Source organism: Triplophysa rosa, linkage group LG11, assembly GCF_024868665.1.
Source record: "Triplophysa rosa linkage group LG11, Trosa_1v2, whole genome shotgun sequence".
NCBI lineage: Eukaryota > Metazoa > Chordata > Actinopteri > Cypriniformes > Nemacheilidae > Triplophysa > Triplophysa rosa.
Window position 1 is genome coordinate 18,945,690 of NC_079900.1, and position 23,382 is coordinate 18,969,071.

General features: G+C 40.7%; 2 protein-coding genes across 9 annotated transcripts; one reads left to right on the plus strand and one right to left on the minus strand.

The window, feature by feature from the left end:
• The first annotated feature begins 554 nt into the window (after window positions 1-554).
• On the plus strand, window positions 555-6,473 carry prkcsh (protein kinase C substrate 80K-H). 3 transcript variants are annotated; one of them, XM_057347224.1, is made up of 17 exons: window positions 555-639; window positions 1,008-1,143; window positions 2,103-2,219; window positions 2,430-2,525; window positions 2,615-2,672; window positions 2,953-3,070; window positions 3,157-3,286; window positions 3,445-3,529; window positions 3,615-3,693; window positions 3,795-3,878; window positions 4,161-4,322; window positions 4,745-4,835; window positions 4,959-5,028; window positions 5,129-5,218; window positions 5,317-5,391; window positions 5,586-5,685; window positions 5,768-6,473. In XM_057347224.1, exons 1-17 carry the CDS (start codon window positions 580-582, stop codon window positions 5,912-5,914), a joined length of 1,698 nt encoding a protein of 565 aa, XP_057203207.1. In that variant the 5' UTR covers window positions 555-579; the 3' UTR covers window positions 5,915-6,473. The 3 variants fall into 3 exon arrangements, with proteins under 3 accessions (XP_057203207.1, XP_057203208.1, XP_057203209.1); XM_057347225.1 differs by having other exon boundaries at window positions 4,161-4,316; XM_057347226.1 differs by having other exon boundaries at window positions 594-643.
• Window positions 6,474-6,695: 222 nt separating this feature from the next.
• elavl3 (ELAV like neuron-specific RNA binding protein 3) lies at window positions 6,696-23,111 on the minus strand. Of its 6 annotated transcripts, none has more exons than XM_057347228.1 (7): window positions 22,655-23,111; window positions 16,779-16,995; window positions 16,588-16,691; window positions 13,829-13,982; window positions 12,746-12,971; window positions 12,237-12,275; window positions 6,696-11,613 (listed from the first exon to the last, which is right to left on the minus strand). In XM_057347228.1, exons 1-7 carry the CDS (start codon window positions 22,661-22,663, stop codon window positions 11,268-11,270), a joined length of 1,095 nt encoding a protein of 364 aa, XP_057203211.1. In that variant the 5' UTR covers window positions 22,664-23,111; the 3' UTR covers window positions 6,696-11,267. The 6 variants fall into 6 exon arrangements, with proteins under 6 accessions (XP_057203211.1, XP_057203210.1, XP_057203212.1 ...); XM_057347227.1 differs by having other exon boundaries at window positions 12,746-12,974; XM_057347229.1 differs by having other exon boundaries at window positions 6,696-11,595; window positions 12,746-12,974; window positions 22,655-23,101.
• Between the last annotated feature and the right edge of the window lie 271 nt (window positions 23,112-23,382).

Below are 23,382 nucleotides of genomic sequence, written 5' to 3' on the forward strand. Positions count from 1 at the left end.
AAATAGTTAGCGTTTTTCTTGGACTTTTGTATTAAAAAAAAAACAAGGACTATTAGATAAAGGTAAGGGAGAGTGGGTTAAGATGAACCATTTTTTACTTATGTGGTTCTCAAGAAAATGAGGCACCTTTTCACATTCTGGCAGAAATAACAGGCGATTCCAAAATGTATTGTCAAATGCAACAAACGTGATTAAGTGGGTGGATCAACTTACCCACTGTCTCATCTAACCCCAGCTCTCCCCGAGTCCCCTATAATATAGATCTAATATATATCCATAATATGATATGCGTAAATGATGTTCAGAGTAAATGAGTGAGTTAACGATCACAGAAAGTTAATTTTGGGGTGAACTGTTCATTAACATAACGGCTTAAATTCACAGATGACAGGATTAAGCGACCGTGAGGTAAATCATACACTTACTATCCAGTATTTGGTTTTACTGTATATTACTTAGCTTTATGGTTTCCCTTCATTTTACTTTCCTTTGATCTGTCTGCATGAAAGTAACACGTTTTACTCCCCCAAAATACATTACCCAGAAAGCCACATATCGCCAGTTGAATCCACCAATAACATGAGAACACCGGTCTTCCTGCTGGGTGACGTCACACACGCTGCCAAGCGCACTGCGGAAGTAGGTACCGAGCTCCTTTTTAATTACGTTTTATCATTTTTAATAATCGCACACTTTGTTTTCTTGGCATTGTTTGAAACATGTATACTTACTGGCGCGATATTGTATGGTTTTAATTTTGCAATGTACAAGATCGGTGTCTTTTTAAGCATTATAGTGAGGTGACTGTGCGGAAGCCATTTCAGATGGAATTGATCAGGATGATGTGTCTTGAGACATTTTAAGAGCGTGTTGTACCCTCGACTAGCTTTGCATTTGTGTATTTGATCAACTCTTACGTGTATTCATATGATCTGTTTTATTTCAGTCAACATGATCGACATTCGTGATAAATTTAACAAAGCATTGTGAATTCATTGTGCCCCAAGGTCGCCCGCCTGTGTTGGGAGTCTGCATTGACCTGCGGCATCATGACCTGTGTGCATCTGCTATTGACTTTAGTCTTTACTGTCAGCCTGGGGACACCTGTGGAGATTCATCGGCCTCGAGGAGTGCCATTGACAAGTAAACTAATAGCAGTTATTGCATAAAATCAATTTTTGGATGTGCAAGTACACTTGGCGAAACATTTAATTCTGATTCTGAATAATCCTGTTAACCCCCTGAAGGAATAGTTCACCTTCAAAATGAAAATTCTGTTTCTATTTTAACGTGTGATTTTCTTTCTTCTGCAGAACACAAAAGAAGATATTTTGAAAAATATTGGTCCCCATTGACTTCCGTTGTATGGACACAAAACCAATGTCAAAGTCGAAGGGAACCAACAGTTTTCGGTTACCAACATTTTTCAAAATATCTTCTTTTGCGTTCTGCAGATTCAGAAGCAAGTCATTCAGGATTGAAATGACAAGAGGGTGTGTAAATAATGACAGAATGTTCATTTTGAAGATCAACTATTCCTTTAACATGCACAGAGCCCATGGAAAAAGTGTTTTCTATCGTGTCTGCATTTTGATGACCTTTGTTTTAGATTATTATTGAGTCAACTATCACAAACTATGCATCATTTGAAAGCTACAACACTCTGCATTTATGTTCTGAACTTTTTATTGCAATTAATAAAATTCTCAAAAATAGGGGCTGAGGTTAAAGGGATAGTTCACTCACAATTGAAAATCACTCTAGCCCTTTATATTTATTCACTCTCATGTGGTTTAAAACCTGTTTATCTCTTCTTTTCTGTGTGAAACAAAAGAAGATATTTTGATAAAAGTGGTTTTGTGTGATAAGAACTCAACGGGGTCCAATGTTGTTTGGTTACCAACATTCTTCGAAACATCTTTTGTGCTCTGCAGAATAAAGAAGAAAGTCACACAGGTTTAGAATGACATGAGGGTGTATACGATGAATGAAAGAATGATCATTATCAATTTTTTTTAGCTTAGCTATCCCTTTATTAAATATTCTGCTTTGAGTTGTTATAAACGCATCTAATTTTTGTTTTCTTCGTGTCTTGTATAAAGAGAGGCAGTTTTATGAGGAGAACAAGCCCTTCACTTGTTTAGATGGATCTAAGACGATTCCTTTTGACCGAGTGAATGATGACTACTGTGACTGCAAAGATGGTTCGGATGAGCCAGGTACTCAATTCACCTCATCAGTAATCTCAAATAGCATGTATAAATCTAAAGTCTACATGAAAAGGTTCTGTTCTGGTAGTAACAAACTAGTGACAGCACAATTCACTTTCACTTCAAAGCACAGGCTTGGCACCTGTCATGTGGTGATAAAGTGTAGTGTGAAATTGTAGGGTTTATTTGTATTATTTTCTGCTTATGTCTGTCCCCCAGGCACCCCTGCTTGTCCGAACGGTAGCTTTCATTGCACTAACGCTGGATACAGGCCCACCTTTATCCCATCCTCCCGTATTAATGATGGCATCTGTGGTAAGATGACTAAGCATCTGCGTATTTTCCTCAGCAGTGTTTAATGATTTAAAAATGGCTTTGGATTTGAAATCTTGTTTTCCTTGCAGATTGCTGCGACACTACTGATGAGTACAACAGCGGAGCCAAATGTGAAAATACCTGCAAGTGAGTAGTGATTGAAATGGAATTGCTTACCAGGGGAAAGCTTATTACATTCTTTTCACAGCCGTGTTTTGTGAAAAACTTTGCGAAAATGTTCAGTTACGTATAAATAAATGTTCCAGAACACAAGAGCTCACAACTGCTCATATGGACTATGTGACACAAATTATGCCGGCAGATAAACATCACAGTGATGAATATATCACGTTTTACTTATGATTTACTCTCGATTGCAGTGGATTAAATAATGAAACGCACTGAATTGTGTGCAATTTCTTCTCAGGGATTTGGGACGTAAAGAAAGGGAGGTTCTTCAGAAGATGGCTGAGATCACCAGAGAGGGGTTTTTGCTGAAACGGCAGCTCATTGAAGAGGCCAAGAAAGGCAAACAAGAAAAACAGGTAATAGATGATGAGACGGAGGATTGACAAATATTGAGTCACATTATGTCTGAGTTTTGCTAATATGCCTTGTTTTTTTTCTGAAGGATAAACTTACTGGAATGCAGGACAACAAGAAACAGCTAGATGAGAAAGTTGAAGCAATGAGGACAGTGAAAGAAACAGCAGAGCAGCCTGAGAAGGAAGCTAAGGAGCGCCACCTCAAGGCCTGGGAAGGTGGGTGCAGCTGTTTACATTTACTATGAAGTCAAGTGTGCTGTTTTTCAATGTTTCCTGCAGTAATATTCACAGCATAATAGCAACAGAATTTACATTTTATATTTATATTTAGGAAGCTTATTGTGGAATTCTTGTATATATTTTCTCAATTTCAGAGCAAATGGCAGCTATTCGCCTAGAGAAAGATAAAGCCAAAATGGCAGAAGCCTTCTTGGAACTGGATGACAATGCAGATGGCGTGTAAGTGATGCATTTGCGCATGTGTTTCTCTCTGATTCTTTATGTGTAGAGTGAATGAACTAATGCTGTGTTGTCTCTCTGTCAGGGTGTCTGTTTCTGAGCTTCAGACTCATGCAGAATTGGACCCAGATGCTGATGGCACACTAAGTGAAACTGAGGCTCAGGTACTTCACATTTCAACACTTCCAGTTAAAATGCAGCACACGTTGGATATAAAACCTTGGTTTGTCACGAGACGGGATGTTCACTGACTTGTTTTACTCAGGGACTCATGGGAGGCGCTGACCAGGTGGACACGTCAGCATTTGAAAGTGTTTGGACCAACATTAAAGACAAGTACAAATCAGAGGTCAGTAGAGAAGAACCAGACAAACCATCATATCTAGTGTCTTGTCAAATCAAAAAAGACAATAGGGAACAGGAATTGCTTTTAGGCCTGTGTTGTTTTCCACTTCCGATAGACTTTCATTTAATGTACTTTATTTTGTAGTCTTTTGCAAGTGGAACTTACTTACTCTGACCATGTCTTTTTTTTAAAGGGTACATTTTTTTCCAAGCCCTATTTTATTAAAGAGCCATTTCCTATTCTTCCCTTACAAAAATAATCTGTTAGCATGTGTATTTCTTCCAGTCTCAGCCTGTGGAATCTGCCCCAGTGGAGACACCTGGGGAGGAAATGAAGGAGCCAGTCGGAGACAACGACTCTGAGCCGTATCCAGAGGAGGACATCTCTGAGGAAGACGATGAGGAGGAGGACGAAGATGATTATCATGAAGAGGATGATAAAGTGAGAGTCTGTATCATATAATAAACCCAATGACGCTTTAGAATGTGCGTAACCTTTAAAAGGATAGTTCACCCAAGAATGAAAATTCTGTCATCATTTAGAAAATGTAGAAAAAAGTTGGTAAGCGAACAACGGCGGTACCCATTCACTTCTATTGTATGGACACACAACCAATGCAAGTCAATGGGTACCGCCGTTGTTCGGTTACCAACATTCTTCAAAGTATCTTTTGTGTTCTGCAGAAGAAAGATAGTCATACAGGTTTGAAATGACATGAGGGTGAGAAAATGATGACAGAATTTTCATTTTTGGGCAAACTGTCCCTTTAAATAAGGCACCAAGACAAAAGTCTTGTAACATTGTATCTTATAGGGCATGTTGTGGAGATGTAAGAATATATGTCTTTACATAAGTTGTTCTGTTTTCAGGCTCCGCCCAGTATTAGGACTCCAGAGAAGAGTCAGGAGGATGAAGAAGCCATGCCTCCTTATGATGCTGAAACTCAGGCTCTTATTGATGGTTGGTTCAACTGAAATTCCAGACAGAAAGACCATTTAACCACATGCTGCATAGAAATAGGATTGTTATTAGTCAGTTTCAATTGAATGTTTTTTGTTGACTGACTGCTTTTGTGGTTCACAGCTGCTCAGAGGGCTAGAGATGACTTTAATGAGGCTGAGAAAGCTCTCAAGGAGGCGGATGATCAGATCGGGTTTGTAAAATCTGTGAATCGGCCATGTTCTCTGTCCTTGTGTAAACTCTGGTGTGTAGTGATGAGCACAGTTTTGAGTTACTCTCTTATTGCATCACAGAAATATTGAGAAGGAGCTGTCCTTTGATTTCGGCCCTGATGCCGAGTTCACTTACATGTACAACCAGTGCTATGAGCTGTCCACTAGCGAGTAAGTGAAAATGACATTGGATTTGGAGATGGTTTTGTTGTTCAGACCGTTTCTATGCTGTTGGTAGTTTGTTTTCAAGTATGCTGTGTTTGCCTCAGGTACATCTACAGACTGTGTCCTTTCAATCGGGTTTTACAGAAACCCAAGTATGGAGGCTCAGAGACCAACCTTGGGTAAGAGGCCAAGTCTGGCTGGTCTGTTTTGATAGACTGATTTTCAAGATGTTTTTTCTGTTCAGACCTAAATACCAGCTAAACAACATCTAGACCAGTTAAACCACTGCACTCTGGAAAGCTTTTCTGTAATGTGTAATATCATTATGTAAATGTTTTGGATTGTTCTTAATGGGAGATGCACATGTTCGCAGGACATGGGGAGCTTGGTCAGGGCCTGAAAATAATAAATATTTGGTGATGAAATACGAACATGGCACCGGGTGCTGGCAGGGTCCAAACCGATCAACTACAGTAAGTGCCGGTGTCTTTCATTACTTCCACTGTGTTATTCATACTGGGAGGTTTTTTGCTAAAGCGTGGCTTTGTGTGTCAGGTGAAGCTGACTTGTGGGAAGGAGACCGTGGTTACCTCCACTTCAGAGCCGAGCCGCTGTGAATACCTAATGGAATTCATCACACCTGCAGTGTGCCAAGAGACATCCAACACTGACCCCTCAACACACACTCATGTGGAGCTTTAGATTCCACCTGCTGCTCGTCAATGCATGGTGTGCAATGAGATGCATACAGATGTTGTCTTTAAAAGTCTATTAAAAATATGCAACACTGTTTAAGATTAAATTACATGACTTTTTACTAAATTCCTGGAATGTGACACATTTTTCAATTTTGATGGGTTATGAGGTCTCAGCCAGTTTACTGCCTGCTGAATGCTAATAGATTCAGTGTGTCTTTGAGTGCATTATGCAATATACATATAATCGTGAATTCATACCTGTACATTAGGTTGATGTAACATTCCTCCACCTGTTGCTATAGCAACATTAGTGTATGAACTGATGCACATAGTGCCGTATCATCAGTTTATGTCCACAAAGTGCATTGTTATGTTATTAAATTCTTGTTTTTCGCTCTCATCTTTAGGTTGGTGTGTGGGAACAGTTAAGTTCCTGTTAGCTGTTTAGGAACCTCCTCCATTAGTTTAGGGTCTACTGTAATGTTTGTTTTTATTGATGTAGTACAATCTTGTTGCCTCACATTCCGTGGATAATGTTCAAATAAATTCAGCTTTACATTGAAGAGTTGGTGTGTTGGGATTTTGTTCGACAACAAAAAGATGATAGTTGGTTAATGTTTTACATTCTAGACTATGAACTGTAACATTCTCAAACGCTTGTTGTAGAAAGTGACTTGTTAAATATTAAACAGTTTAACCTAATACTGTTTTATTCGTTCCATAGTGCTGTGTGAGTGTGATGTACAATTCCCCACTGAAAAAAATAACAAGCACAAGGGAAACACTGAGATTCATATCTTTTATTTTTTCTGGCATGTAAAGTACAAATAATTAAACAATTCCATGAAAAAGTCCTCAAGCGTCTTCAGCTGAAATCCCAGTAATAGATATCCTAAACTCAACGGAAAGGTTTATTTTTTCCCCTTTTGTTATGCGTTGTCTTTATTCATGTTCGGAAGTATGAGATTTTTATTCGTGACACACAGACACTGAGATCAGAAGTTCTGCTTTTGATCGTTTTTTGTTTTGTTCGATTCTTTTAATGTTCTGTTGTTCTTGGAAAATGGTTTCAGAAGAACGTTGCTAGGTAAATCTGTGTCCCTCCTAACTTAATATTGACACAAAATACAACTGGTTGAGAAACAGAGTGACCACTGACCCCTTTTCTACAGCTCAGTGCCTCGCCCGTTTCCGCCTGCTGCCAGGTTTTTTTGGCCAGTGTCAGCTTATAATTGTGCCCTGGACCCCCTTTGACTCTATTATTTTCTTGAATGTTCTCTCAGTCGGATACACGGTTGTACGGCAGCAGGGTATTTGGCGAGTGCACTGAGCCTTAGGCCTGTCTGCAGGTCCAGTAGACCTCGAGCCCGGCCCACCCCCCCTGCCCCGGGCCTCACCCCGGGCCCTGACTCACTATGGGGTTCTGAACGAGGCTGGAAAAACAAGACTGTGAATAGATTAAATAATCAAAAGGTTTTCATTTAACAAGACAAACAAAACACAGGCATTAAAGGCATAACATCTAGCACACAGCATGTATGTTTATACACTTCAATTAGTTTAATATAGCAGTGCATTCTTTGCCTATGGAGAACTTTTCCAAATCGTAATTCTAAAGCAGTTTTTTTGTTCTGTTTTTTATTCTTTTTTAAATCTATTTGTTCCCTTTAAAGAAAAACAAAATGGTGTAACCACATTTTGGCAAAATAAAAAGCATTTAAACTTGCAAATATAATGAAATAAACCATAAATATACACAAAACATACTTTCATACGAGGCAATAATAATAATCATAATAATGATAATAAATAGTTTTTAAGTTAACAATAAGTTAAAACTACAAGCTTAAAGTCGCCCAAATAATACAAGTTCATTGGCGCTATATTGAAATTTTTTCAGTTTAAATTATTTATGTTGCAACGAAAGCTACCACAGACTTTTACGAACACAATTAAACACATTTTGATTGAAAAGAAATAATTCTAACTAATTCTAAAACCTGCATACACTGTAGGAACAGCAACTAATCATAAATAATGGAAACAAATATAAGAAATCGCACCCGATAAAAGGAACCAACAAAATATTCGACCCACGTGTGTCCTCTATGGCAACATCAACAACACAAATACGCTAAGTTAACATCGTGATTCTGATATGTAAAGTAAATCAATAAATTACAGGAAAAATGATATTCGGAAATCAACATGGGCTAAAACGGATGATATTTTAGACAGTATTCCTTTCACGGTCTTTGAAAAATTTCTCTACCATAGACGGCTGTTTGTTTTAGCTTGCATGGTCAGAGCACTAATAGGGGGCGGAGGAAAGGATAATGGACATTTTTAGAGATCAGAGCTCTCGGTGCTTGTTTGATTCTTTTAATGAATCTGTTGGTTAACACTTTTTTTGTCGTTGTTTCGGTACGTTTGATCCTTCACTATTCTGCAAACCATTTCAGTGTGACGTTTAATTTCTTTTTTAAAAAATATATATATCTTTTGTTCTCAGTCAATATAAAAACGAAGCACATTGCACTTACTGTTCCATAGGAAAGTTTTTTTGTCTTTTTTTTAATGATTATTATTGTATTGTTGCTCAAGCGGTGCAGTATGTCTTGCTTTCTTGCCATTGTCCTTGGTTGGCTCTATGAGGGTATGAGTTGCTGGGAGGTCTCTGCATGTGCTGGAGCTAAAGGGGACATTAACATCCCTCTGGTTGCCAGGTGTCCCCCTGTTGCTAAAATTTGAGGGTGGACATACATATATACGAATTTCATCCTCTTTAGGGCACACCACCGAGAAGTTGCAGGATGAGTTGCGCAAGCGAAAGAAAAAGCTTGTATGTTTTGCGATGTTACGGGTGTATAAGCTGAGGGGGTTAGTTTAAGGTGTATCACAGTTTGGATACAACAGGTATAATGTGGAGGGCTCAGAGACACTTTGATATGTGCTATGACGTGTGTGTGTGTTCGTGTGTATGCGTGTGTGTGTGTGTGTGCGGTCACACGATTGCTAAACTTTTTTCCTTCATCAGTGACAAAGCTAAGATCCCTTGGTTGGTTAGTGCTTGTGCAAAGAAGCAAAATCAGATGTCAACGATATGAACTGACGGTGTATACAGGTAACATGCGGAGTGAAAATTAAACAGAAACAAAAACTGGTGCATGTCCAAAAAGAGAGAAAAAGTATAATGATAGACATTTGCCTTGTGTGATGATGTACTGGCGAATATAATTCACTACTGTGGATTATTGTGTGTAAATGTTAGATTACATTGATAAGTGCAGCTACATCATTTTATGTCAATTTTCAACTATTATTATGGTGCGCTGAACATGCTGAAGGTGTATTCTTCACACTGTTTTGGGTGTCGTGCGCCTCAGTCGATGATGTTCAATTTGAGGTCGCAGAGCTTCACTGCACCGTCTGAAGCAACGCTTGGTTTCACTTTAGAGAAACTTTTGAGTTTTTAAGCTGAATGCATACATTTACCTGTCTGCTGATTCTTTTTTAAAAACCTGTTTCATATGTTTCTCTTTTTTTTGTTCGTTTTGTATTTTTGAAAATGAAATGGTTTCACTGCATGTAAATCTTAGTCCCCAACCCTCCAAATCCCTTCCCTAACACCGCAGACTGGCTCTCTCCACCCAAAGTTGAAAACTCTGAAAATAAAAGCCATGCGGTGTGTCCAAAGATTTCCACGATTAAGAATCTGTAAAAATGTTGCACAAGGTCTTGTTTTTTTTCTTGTAGATATAAAAATATATTAATCTCTAATGTAATCCTTTCAAAGAGATCATTGTCCTCTTTGGCTAACACAGCGTTATTTAGAAAAGCAAAATGTCACTTGATTTAAACACACATTTACATCTTTCTGTTCTTTTCTTCGTATAACGTGAAGTTTTGCGGTTTTACAGCAATGTCTCTCCCCACGGAACAGTTTTGTTTATGTTTACTCATTTGAGGGCTATGGACATGTTTTTGAACATATTACTTGATGTTGTTGGTGAGATCAGTATTTTGAGATATGCTTTTTGTCGGTCATGTGACCTGCAGAAAAGGGCCATGAGAATACAAAACTCGATTTTATGTTAGCTACTTTTGGATATGCGGGGACTCTAAAACTGATTTTAGAGGTCAGTTTAAGTCTTCTTTACTGAATGGAGCTAAATGCATCTGAGAGAGGTTATGAAGAGCAAGTGAAACTGGTGGTGACCGACCCAGTGACCTCTGACCTCAATAGCTTCTCTCTGCCGTTCAACATAAGCTTTTTACGGATAGCTCAAAGTGTACTTGAGAGGTTAACAAGGAAGGCCTTCCCACTTCAGAAGTACTCGTACGTATAAACCTGCTCAATATGATGAACGTACATCTGGATTTCGCTGTTGACCTTCATTATTGGTTGGAAAGAATTACGAACGCTATCACCATGGGAACGCTGTGAAAATGCTCCTAGTTACACAGACAACTGCATGTGGTGGAATCGATTCTAACTCTAAAACTCAGAGCGGAAAGATGAGAGGAGATTCAAGGTGGCCATGTTCGTGATGTATTCATGTCCTCGTGTGGAGGTTTGCATGTGTGTGCATATGTGTGCGAGTGTCTCTGCGATGACTGTTGTCTTTGGGTGTGCTGAGGTGATTGTGATGACCTCGGGTGACCTCTCATTTCGCGACTACACCGTTTGTTCTGCGGCTGTCGGGTTGGACCTCTGGTAAAGTGTGTGATGCCATAAGGCAAGGTTGCAACCTAATGTAGAGCCAGGAAACCGTAATCAAAGTTCTAGAAAATGCTTACATATTTGGCTATTATAACCACCTTAAATGTTGAATATATAGTTATATCATAATATATATAAGAGAACACTGTTTTTATCCTTTTTCACTAAAAAAATTCACTGATTCAAAATGCCCAAGTGTAAAAAAGTGACTACATCTTCTGAAGCCAGACAGGAGTGTTACTGGGCAAGATTTGGGGTAAAATTGCACATGTTGGATTTTTTGTTCGTTTTGCACTATTTCCTTGACCAGTTCTCTTATTTTGCCTGAATTAAATCAAAGCTCTCGGCAGACATTCTCTGTCACATTCATTAGACTGTCCCTCCTCATGGATTCCCCTCATGTCAATCCCAGCCCCTCCTCACACTTCTGCTAATTCAATACAGGCAAATGTTGGGAAGGACTAGCATGTTGTGTAAAGAGAAAAGGAAAAAAACTCTACTTGTGTATTTTGTTCGAAACTAAATGTGTGTGTGTGTTAGAGAGAGACTCAGTCCAGGCCCATGTAGAGTGGATGTACGGGGAGCTCGGTAGCTCACCCTGCATGTTAAAGAGCGATAGTGACCAGGCCATCCTTTAAGCTTTGTGCTGCTTGCTGGTCTTGAAGGAGACCTGCAACACGCGGTCGCCCAGGCGATAGCCATTTAGGCTGGCGATGGCCATGGCCGCCTCGTCGTAGTTGGTCATGGTGACAAAGCCAAAGCCCTTACATTTGTTGGTGGTGAAGTCACGGATGACCTTGACGTTCGTGACGGCTCCGAACGGTCCGAAGAGCTGCCACAGGACGCTTTCGTCAGCTTCCGGGGACAGGTTGTAGACGAAGATACACCAGCCAGCGCCTGTGGGCCCGGTCAGGTTGACTCCAGCTAGACTGGTCATGCTGTCAATGGTTATCGGCGAGAATCTGGGGAGGAAAGGAGAGCTACTATGGGTGTCATTCTGAAGTTCCATACATTTGCTCAACATCATCACACGTTCCTGCCATTTTGATACGTGACTGGAAACCCTCGAGTGATCCCCACAGCCGTAAGCAGATAAAAGAACGGGCAGATAACAACCAAACTAATTATATAAACTAGTGAAATTCCCTGTCGACCTCTGCAGAAATAACACAACGACGTCCAACAAAATCACAATATTTAGCAAAACATAGAAACCTAGATAGGGATGAAGGCAAAAATCAACGGAAAATTGGAACAAACAGAGGAGACGCAAACGGAATCTTGTATGTCCATGCTGGTGGATAAAAAGACATTAAAGCAACCAAAACTGAAAAAAATAATAATGTTAGTCCAATACAGAAATACATACAAATCAGTTCAATCAAGGAATCAACCAAAAGAAAGAATAAAAAGGTTCAACAAAGCCATGCCAGAATGTCCTGCTGTAAGGAGCTGATACTGTATGCATAAATGATGCGTTTTGGCTACGTCGATCTAGCTTAATGCATTATATAGCCTATAGTTTTAAGTCAGCAGGTGGTATTCCGGGCACTTTGTTTTGGCATGGATGCTATATTAAATGGACACCTTTTTTAGAAATTACCTCTTGACTCCGTAGCTGGCGTTTAGTAAATTGTCGAGTCTGCAATGCAAGAGGAAGAGTAACGGAGGTGAAGATATTAGTCGCAAGAACCAACAACCAGAGAAAAGCGTTTGCACGCAGCCATGCATTCAGCCACCAGGGGTAGCGCTTTACCGGGCCCGGCATTCACCAATCAGAAGGCGCGTCTCGTCCGTGACGCAGTGCGCACAGAGCCCTCAGGCGATGGATTGTGAGTACTGCGATGAATGCTTGTGAAAGCATCGCTGGCTGCCGTGACTGATTCATATAAGGTCTTTTTTAGACAGTTGTTTTAAATCACTCTTTATGAATGGGTTAAAGGAGCTTTGTGGAAAATGTACACATCGCCCCAATTAGCTTCGGACCCGTAATGAGTCATCAAATCCCCCTGGTGCCGTGAATGCGCTGCGGTTTAAAGGAAAGACCGACCGAGGAACACAGACAGACACAGAAGAAACAGCGGCGCTGAAAGCCGCGGTCGGGGGCAGTACCTGAAGCGCTGGGTCTGGTGGTGCAGAGGACCGGTGTAGCGACGAGCGGCTGTCTGGTAGAGCTGGGTTAAGAGGGCTTGTCCCGTCTTCTGACTGGGGTTGTTGGCGAACTTGACGGTAATGGGTTCGGCGGCGCCCAGGGGCTTTTGTCCGTTGAGACCTTTGATGGCCTCCTCAGCTTCGTTGCGTTTGTCGAACCGAATGAAACCCACCCCTCGCGATATACCTGCTCCGGACAGAAAGCGACGCAATGTAAGCACCCTCAAAATGACGTGATACACTTTAAATTATGCCAAGATATTATTTAATATCATCAAATTTACCCGAATGTTTCTTCAAGAACAGATTTTAAATCGGATAGAAATAGCTCTTATCCGTGACGAAAAATAACCGTTTTACTACAAATTTACTATGGTCTGATGACAATAATTTTAATTTATGATATTAAGATAAAACAAAGGGTTATAAATCTGAAAAACATGTTTTTTTCTACTTTTTAAAAATAAAAATAACCATGGTTACTTAAAGGTGTCTTACCACGTTTTTAAATATTTTGGTTGGGTCTCACTTTGTAAACGTTTAAAAGATTTTGTTAAACGGACAGAAAATAATGTAACAAATCTGATTCAATGCCCTTCAAATTCTAACATCTAAATACACTTTTTTTCAATGAATAAATTAATCCTAAAAACATGATGTTTCTCTAAATTCAAGATTTTGGGGGGTTGGAGCAGATTAAAACAATGCTAACAATCGCATGTTACCACATTTGACAGTGTAATACTTTAGTCGGGTATCACTTTATATCTTTTATGTTAAAAACAAACATTTTCCTCTTTTGAATGATCTTGCAGTGCAATGTTAGTTCAATACAGTGGCAGATAAGTCATGTGTTCACAGGGTTAAATCAAGCTATATATGGAGGTACTCTCTGTATTCTGTTACAATCTGTGTTATAAAGCAAACTCAGGGAAATGATCAAGCATATGGCATGTTTTAGCATTACATCCAAATCTTTAATTAGATTTCTAATCCTCCCCCAGGCCGTCTATGGTGTGAGTGAGGTAGTGATGTGACGTTTACCTGTGACCTGGTCGACCAGGATGCGTGAGGTGATGATCCTTCCATACTGGGAAAACAACTGCTCCATGTCTTTCTGACCCATGGTTTTGGGCAGCCCGCTCACATACAGGTTGGCATCACGGATGGAAGCTGAGCTGGGTCTGGCATAGGACACCTATTACACACCCACACCCACACCATCGAGAGTTACTTTTAATAGAAATATTAAGAAGCATGCATCAAGACAGCTATGACAGCACTAAAACTCCCAGCAGTACAAACTTTCAAGTGTAGTCGGAGCAGATATGTCACAGCACTGCCACGCTCAAAGGCGAGACATCCGCCCACTCTCATTCCTCCTTCCTTGAAATCCACATCTCTTACATGCACTTCACTCTTACATGCGCTCCAACCAAGCCCGGCTTCCTTATTAAACACTGCTTCAGCTTCACAGCGCTCCTGACAGCAGGAACACAAGCCCGCTCTCGCATTCACACTTACCCCATAGATACATTGACACCCTCTGCACTGATTTCAGGCCGGCTCACTTAGGGAGCAGCGAGGAAAATTTGATATCATGGGCTGCTATTCTAACTTGTGATTTTCTAGAAGACAGCAGCATTTAGAGCCTGTTACGCATTTGGGACGTGTCATGAATTATCAAGTCCAATTAAGCGTTTGTTTTGACGTTAAAATATGCATCTCATTTTGATATCACCTCGGTATTCCCTTCAAGTCCCCCACCGCGCCGATTTGCTCGTGTTTGAGATGCGAACAGATTTCTCTCATAAAATATGTATATTTATGAGTTTCTGGTTGAGAGTGACTTTGATTGATGGTGTCAGCGAGTGTGCATGTGGTTTTTTGAGATAGAGCGATTGCTCCCCCCACGCACACACACTTCCAGCTTTCTTTTGTTTTCTTTCTCAAGGGAAAATTGCTTCTCTGGCAACCGGCAAACCAAGTAAACAGATTACAAGAAGCCCAGCGTCCCTGACAACTCCTAGGCATGCTCAAATGTGTTTTTAATTCATTAAACTGATATATTATATAAAATAATGTGATACGTTTTTTCCAATATTTAACTACTTAAATAATTTTCTATTACATTCCATTACAAATTATTTTATTAAAGAATAAGTATTGTAGTTGCACGTTTAGCTTTTTTATACATTCTAATGCTTTCTTTGTCATTTCCACACAAAACATATTTTGCACAACTAGTAATCCTCTCATAATTCCTCTTTTATTTAGAGCTTTTCCATAATTTCTATAATTTTATGTATATACTTGCATAATATGTCATTCATAATCACCAAACACATACATTTGACAAATGCATGAATAAGATTAAGAAAGTATGTTTTATCCTAAATAACATGTTTTAAATGTGCTCTAGATATTTTAAGACGCCCAATCAGATTATGTTTTGCCGTGAGAACTTGGAATAATCAAGCGTGTTTTTCCACCATATGTGTGTTTGCGTGTCAGAGGCAGCTATGACTAAGCAGCTGTATTGTTGAGGTAGGGGCGTAATTGTGCTGTGGGTGGGTGAGTGTACAGCAGGGACTGGGGTGGGAGGGGGAGATGCTGCCCCATAATTAACCCTCTCCCTGACTCTCCCACAGTACAGATGGTCCCTGCAGCCCATATGGCCCTAATCCTGTCATTGGCATTCGTCTCCATTCTAGCCTTTGCTCCTGCGCCCCATCTCCCTCTCCACTTTCTACCTTTCTAACAATGCCTTATTGACATGGAAACTATGACATTTGCCCGTCTTAAGGATTTGAGGGCAGCGGGCACACGAACGCTGAATGTCAGAACAGTGGTGATACTGACTGAACGCTTTAAACAAACAAGATGATTAGGACAATAGCAATAAGACTCAGTGTTGTTTAAAAAGCTGTGCCTGTGATGTCATTCTGCAGATTGTCTGTGGCCTGTAGTCATTACAGAATCGCAGTGCTTCGGGATGCTCTAAATAACAATGCTTTAGGATTTATGTTGTGGACTCTATTGTCCTACACAGTAAAATGCATTAACCATGCCAAGATTGAGAAAAATAGCTTAGGAGTTATTTATTTTTAGTTTTGTAGTTACTGCTGTTTACAATCTCTGTTTTCTCTGAATCGGAGCGTGGTCAAGTCAGTCCCGTCCAAAAGGCCTGTACTGTAGCTTAGCAGTGTTTCTATAAAAACAGTAGAAAAACCAACTTCTTCAAATGTTGACATAAACGTCATCGTTGTCTATGATGTTATTTACACACATCCACAATACAAGTGTGTTCAAACACGGTAATTCCATGGAAGCCAGCTTAACCGCAGACTCTCGCCTAGGCTTTGTGTTCGTCTTTGATGTATGGTGATCAGGTGTAGGAACAGACCGGACTGTTTAATCTCTGGCTTTCAGAATCCCAGTCAGACATTTCTCCAACCCTCAGCCCAGCTGAATTCGGGACAAAGAAGGCCCTAATTAGCCAAGATGGGAGGCAGATGGGGCTGTCTCTCCGCTGACCTCCTAGCCTCACATTGCGTCCCCCTAATTACATTTCCATCACAATCACCTCTGCACACAACCCCTTGCTTTCTGACCTCCACTCTTTCTTTTCTTTCGCCCCTTTTGTTCACGCTACCGTCTCCTCCCCTGCACGCCGCCCCCTTTTCTCCACCTCCCCGGCTGTCGTGTCTGTCTTGGGCTGCGTGTTCCTCCCTTTCTTCTGCTTTATTCCCCACATCCTCCCCATTGCATGATTGAAGAGTGTGGGGTCGAGCATCTCTTACCTTGATTGTTTTGGTCTGCAGTTTGAGACCGTTGAGCGTGTTGATGGCCTTGTCTGCATCGTTGGGATCCACGTAGTTTACGAAGCCATAGCCCAAACTCTGACCTGGAATAAAATAAATGAAAATGCACTTGACGCGTTTCTGCTTTGATGCTAATGTTTGCTTATCTGATGTAAAATTAATGGTGTTACCTGTGATCTTGTCTCTGACTAATTTGCAAGACTCGATCTCGCCGATGCTGCCGAAGAGGCTCTTGAACTCTTCCTGGGTCATGTTCTGAGGCAGGTAGTTGACGATCAGGTTAGTTTTGCTGTCGTCTGTGGCGCCGTTGGTGCTGATAACGGGGCCATTAGGCATGCTGGTTCCGCTCGGACCGTTGGACACCTGAGTTTCCATGGTGCTAATTATCTGCAGGTGGAAAAATGTCAAATTAGACTGTGCGTTTGGGTTGCAAAAGCGTCATTTGTGTAATCCAAGAGCTTCCACCATACACGCTACGTCGTCGTCTTTGAGAGGTTGGAAATCAATGTGTCTGAGGGCCAGAGCACTGGAGAACAATGTCCCACCTCCCCTCCTCATCTGACCGCTTTCTCCCTCACTTCAACTCTTTCGATCTGCCCCTGGGTCTACAGATGTCACAGTCCTTTCACTTTTTCCCTGCCCCCATTTTCTCTATGCGGGGTCAAACGGTATTACATCACTGAGAGGTCGGGAGATGACAGACACATAAATAAATTATGTTTTCATTTCCACCTGCTAAAACGAAAAAATGTGCTCTTGACAACTCGAAATGATAAGTTCTTATTGGCACCTTATATGTGTGAAAATTGTGAGTGTGTGTCTGGGTCTTTGGTTCATCTGTGCTGCTGTGGAGAACAGCATGAGGCTTAATTTGGCCTATAGGGGATTTTCAAACAACAGATGTAAGCAGGTTGTAAACGCTACTTTCGACTACCTTCTTCAACGGTCCCTTTTGTTCCCATCTTCCAACTTCTTCCATAAACCAGCGTTTAGGATTACACAATAAGCTTTTTATCATTTTTTGTAAAATTATGTAGTAGATTTTTTTATGTTTTTGGCTGGATATGTTCCATGATTCACGAATTGGCATGCGTTACATATGTTCATGTATTAGTCATCCTTCTTGAACGGGCTCTTTCCCTTGAACGGGCCCCTGGGGTGGAACAGGGTGTCTCACCAACTTAATTAAGAATGCATCCGTGATCTTTCTTTTGGATCCACACTATCAACAGGCAGAGTCGTATGCCACAAGTGCCATGATAAGTTTTTACGAATAAATTCAATTTGTGATCAAGCTGGGAATGTAATTAAAATGAACTCTTTTTCAATTTATACACATTATTAAAAACGCAAATTCCATTTGAGCGTAAACAGGTGCATTTTTTTAGTACTGTGGATTATCTTTTCTTTGTTCTCTTTTCAGTATCGCCTCTGCGTCTCATCTCTCTCTAACACGCTGGTTCTTCAGTGGAATGATTTATTCCTGCCTTGAGCCTTACCTCAAACCAGGTTGCCCAGGTAACTGCAGCTTGACGACTGTTGCTATTGGCTGGCTTCTTGACTTTTAGCAAACCTTGCATGTATGTGTGCATGTCTTATGCGTGTGTGTTTATATAAGATGGACTAATGTTAGCGAAAAACACAATGTAAGCTAGCGCTCAGTTATTACCACTTTTGTTTAGCATTAATAAAATACGCTAACGGCCAGAATGTATAGGCTATCTCAGCCAAATTGAAACTGACAAGGAGAAAACTCGGAAAGACAGAGATGAGTGAGTTATTAAAGCACTGCAAAACATGGGTTTAGGCAACACTGCTGGCTATAACCAATTTCACTATCATCTGAACAAGAATTTCTAAGAGCTTGGCTTTCTTTCGACACAAATTGTCATAAAATGGCATCTGGCCCCATTGCTTTGTTCTTTGGAAATAACTCTCAGCCTGCAGTTTAAGAAATATCTTGGGTTTAGCATGTAAACCCAAGTTAGACAGGCACTGCCCATGCGTTGACACAAACAGAGCGAGTCTTTACACAAAGTGACAGGATCAGGGCAAATGTGATGCATGAACTGAAGTAAACCTCCCTATGGCAAGCCACCCATCCTCAGCGACAAATGTAACGAGTTACACAACGCGCAGGCTCTTTGGACGCAGAGACTGACACAAATTATCTCACTGCCCGGAAACCGAAGCCAGCACGGCAGAGGTGGAGGAGAACTTCATTTCAAAATACATGACTCACAAAGACAGCTGAGAGACTGCTTAGCTCTGCGTTTCTTTTCACTGCGCTCCTTCGACACCACACACCTGAATTTATACTATTAAAAATACTGCTTATGAAACAAAAGCCTCAAAAGTAAAATCATGGCTGTGGTAGGAAGGGTGGACAATCCTGTCCCAGCATGTCCTTTTCTATTTCTGGAAGAGTTCTCCCTCAATATTTAATGCACTGCATCAGCATCGCCTACACAAGGACCCAGACTCGCACGCAAACAAGAGCCCTGCATCTCATACGCAAAACCTATTACCTCCCCACCACCGCACTGATAAAGATAAATGACTGCAAAGATTCCTCTTAGTGAATGTGCAATTAGAGTCTGAACAAATAACCGTCAACTGTTGGGGAAATTGAGGCTTTAAGGTTGATTTTTAGAGATAGATGTGTTTTCGGTTTGCACTGTTTAAAAATGAATAAAAAGAAAAATAGCTAAAAGCTGTGTAGTAAAATCTCAAAGCATTTAGAGATTAAAATAGCCGGTTTTCTGTTTTGAGAGAAATATAAAAAAGATACACGTTTAAGTAAGTGGTTTAGCAATAAACCTTACAAATGTTTAAAAAAAATATTTTGCATTGTTCACATGCACGCTAACATCTATGCAGAGAATTCTGAATACAGACAGGCCTGATACCAGCGTGTGATAAAGACGATCGGCCTCACGTCACTTCCTTGATGTCCCTGTGCTGTGAGGGAGCCATTTTCTTCAAATAAACACAGGCTCACACAGCATCCGGGGAGGTAAACAAATAAAGCATAAGGCAGATCTCATCTTTAGCTGTATGCAACATGTCAAATTTAATTTTTCAATCGGACAGGACAGACATTGCATTATGTTCTGAATGTTCTTTAAAGTAGTAAGTAACCAAATCTGTGCTAGTAACATTTCTCACATGCCTAATGTGGACCTTCATTTTGCAATTTTTAATTCATCATTTATAAATGTATGTGTTTAGACAGGCTCCTGACTGAAATGTGAATGCTGGATTGCCAAAAGGCCGTTTCAGTAACAGATTACAGGATTAAACTAAACAAAAGGCATTAGCTACACTCTCACTGCAGTTTAAAGGATCACTGTGGCAGCTGTAAAACAACAGGACACAAGTCAAAGCCCAATATTCACAAGCGCACATTGAACGGATAAACCCTTCCTCTTTGTTATTTATTTTCGTCCGTGCATATGGGAAAATAAATTGGGTTAATTTTGCTTCAGAAATGGTGAGCGCAAAGGATAATCAGTTTATCGCACAAATTTCTATATAATTTTCTTAACTCCCCTTTTAAAAATGTATTAGTATGGAATTATTATTTTTAGCAAGAACGCAAACGCAAAACGAAAGGCTTTTTTGAAAAGCAGTATTGCTGTTTGGTCGCTATCCAGAGTGCTGAAGTCGGGAGTGGCTCAGAGGGGATCCCGTTTGAAATCAGTGCATTTACTTTCCTTCTGTAAAATAATGAAAGCTGACTTCAAAATATCTTTCTTTGCTGCGGGGTTAATTGTATCGAGTGGACATTAAACTCTTGATGACGACTTTATAAATAAACGCGTTCTCTTGGCCCAGCCGATTACGGCCCGTTTAAAATCGTTATCCCCTCGTCCTTTGATTGGACAAGCGTGTGCTCTTTGGGCATTCATAAATCCGAGCTCCTTTTTGCTGAATAAACGTATTGACACAAGCGAACAAAAGAGCCACCCGTTCCTCCTCTACAGAGACCATGGCAGCACTATGAATATTAATGTAAACAGTAGCGCTTTGTGTCGAGGCCAGAGGCTGCATGCGGGACTCTCCGGGAACAATGAGCATTGCTTATGCCTTCTCTTTCTCTCTATTCTGCAGCCCATGATAATAATAATAATAATAATTTAGAATAAAAATTAATGTACAAGAAATAAAAAATAATAGGTTAAAAAAAACACAAAGAGGGTTGGGTTCTATAAATTTTTGCATGAAATACCAACAGCTCACATCTTTCTCTTGTTATATATATAAAATGTTAAAATGTTGTGTTTGTATTTGTTATGGTTATAATGAATTATATTATTCCTCAATATTATTCATTATTATTACTCCACAATATTTGCGTAGTCATTTCATTTGTCTGTGAAATTAGTTCGTTTATAGCGTTTCAATTCACCATAGACGAGGCCTGCTGATGCTATCAATTATAAAGCTTTTGAAATGACGTTATTTTCTCAGTTTGCACACTGACGAATAATGAGGGGTTCGTACATAAAGACGATCGTGTTGTGTATCGGTTGTGATGTCCTGTCCTTGAATTGTGTAAGCGCCTGGAGAAGGTTATCTGACTCAACGGTTTTATGTACTTGGCACTGCGGTATAGAGGCTCGTGCTCACGGAGGACTGCGGAACAACATGCCGACGGGCCTTCATTCATCAAAACTCACAGACCCGTCACACAATCTATTGAGAATTAATATGAGAGGAAATGCTTTTGTTTGAAGTCACCGTAAAACAAGGCGGGCTGTCCTTCACAGCATCGTTTCGTGGTACCTGTGAGAAATAAATCCCCATGCCTACTTATTTTTCAGGTCCTAAAACATCTAAACTCAAACGCAAAATGTCAACAGGATTTCCAGGCCACGCGTAATTAGCTTGCGTATAGTTATTAATAAATGAATAAATACAATGTGGGTCGCCATTAAAGCGAATAGCGTCTAATATTTAAGAGAGTTTGATTCTTGACAGGACAAAGACGATTAGCTGGCAACACCCTGCACACAGCAGGCCTGGAGAATTACACGTCAGAAGTGAACCTAACGTTTTAAATATTCATCCGAGGACGCGAGGCAAATTTGAAGCACGTGTTTATATTTAAATGCGCTTTTTTCGTTGTTCTGATGAGCGCGTGCCATCGCTGTCTTGTCGAGAAGACACGCCCAAATCGATTGACATCAGATCAGGCCTCTGAATCTTTCACATATTTCTTACTCAAATTGTGGCATTTGGAATGTTTTTATCCCTAGACTTTGTGCCGCGATATCTAATGTTTCATCGCGAGCTTTAAGAATTTCGTCCTGTCTGATTCAATCCAAACCAATGCATACGATCTCCCCTCCCCCTCCGAGTGACTCGACCTTTTTTCTTTGCCTGTGCTCTCTGGGCTCTCAGCCTCCGAGGCATCGTGTTTTGTCTCAGAGATTCGTCTTGAGCATCCTTTTTGCTGCGCAAGGAGGAGAGAGTGGCAGTTTAGAAGCGTGTGCCCTCTTACGCCCTTCTGCTTTTACAGCACCTCAGCTATTCATGTGGAATTCCTCGGCTCTCTGTCTCGTTTTGATGCCGAATTACCGCTAGAATGTATTTATATTTTGACGGCTAAAAATAGATGTACATTGCGGATGCCGAATGCTTTGACTCATGCATTTTTACGAGCTGTTAAAATGGCAGACGAAAGCAATGTTTTGATTCCTCACTTAAAACGTCGAAGAAGCGAGCTGGGCTTTAGCGATGGTTGCGCATGCCTGTATCACATTACTTACACCCAGGACTAATCGTTAATCTTGTTTACAAAATCCGCTATTAGTACGTGTGCGTTATGACCTAATGCGAGATTAACATTTTCAGCTCGCTTGTATTTTAGATGATTATGAAAATATGCAAATGAATATAGGCTACTTAAAACCAAAGCTATGCTGTTGCTTATTTATTTGCTGTCTGTATTTAGATGTCTCCACACATTGTGGAGGATGCTCAAATTGATTTTGTGTCATTGTTATAGTTTCTTGTAAGAGAGACAAAAAGGTATACGTACAGTAACCATTCTTGACGTACGGAGATGATAGCGATCTAGGTCCTTCGATTTGCAGGTCTCAGGCCGGCTTGCTGTTATCTCACGGCTGGCGTTTTTACGCTGTGGCTCGAGAAAGGAAAATGTCAATTTCCAAACGAAAAGAAAAAAAAAGAAAAAGGAAAAAGACAGTCTTGGTCAGGAAATCTCAGCCCGTGCGATTGTAGGTTTCCTCAGCAGCGTGAAAATGAGGAGAAGGGGGTTTTCTTCAGGATGATGATGAGAGAGAGATTTCTCTCCGTGTGGCGTGGGCGTTGGTACAGAAAAAAAGAGAAGCAGTGATCCCCAGTAGGGTGTGTCCAGGGGAGGGTGTTGTGGTTCTGCTGTTGTGTGTGTATTTCCCAGCTCCTCGCAGGCTTCTTCTGTGCCTCTGCTGCAATGTTCTTCTCTTATGTGTCCTTCTGCCTGGCAGAGCTCGCTCCTGATTGGCTAATTGTGCAGGGAGGGTACTACATGGCAGCCATTGCAATGCGCTCTTCTCCCATTATCCCCTTCAGGAGAGATCACCGAGAGCCCCCCCATCCCTACACCCCCACCCGTCTCTCCACTCTTCCTTTTGCCCTCCCTTTCTTCCTGCCCCCTCGACGCACATGCAGAGCTGAGTGAATAGAGCTCCACCTGCACTCAGAACAGATGGATGCAGAAAAAGACAGGAGCCATGCTTTCTTCTTCTGTTTGCCCCTCTCTCATCT

Bases quoted from the DNA above. Each gene is read 5' to 3' on its own strand.
- elavl3 (XM_057347227.1), bottom strand. The intron at 16,692-16,778 runs GTAACACCATTA...ATTTTATTCCAG, and splicing joins AGTCAGAGACAAGATCACAG to GTCAGAGTTTGGGCTATGGC. The intron at 13,983-16,587 runs GTAAGAGATGCT...GGTGTGTAATAG, and splicing joins TGCAGACCAAAACAATCAAG to GTGTCCTATGCCAGACCCAG.
- prkcsh (XM_057347224.1), top strand. From the start codon at position 580: ATGAGAACACCGGTCTTCCTGCTGGGTGACGTCACACACGCTGCCAAG. The intron at 640-1,007 runs GTAGGTACCGAG...TTGTGCCCCAAG, and splicing joins CTGCCAAGCGCACTGCGGAA to GTCGCCCGCCTGTGTTGGGA. The intron at 2,220-2,429 runs GTACTCAATTCA...TCTGTCCCCCAG, and splicing joins AGATGGTTCGGATGAGCCAG to GCACCCCTGCTTGTCCGAAC.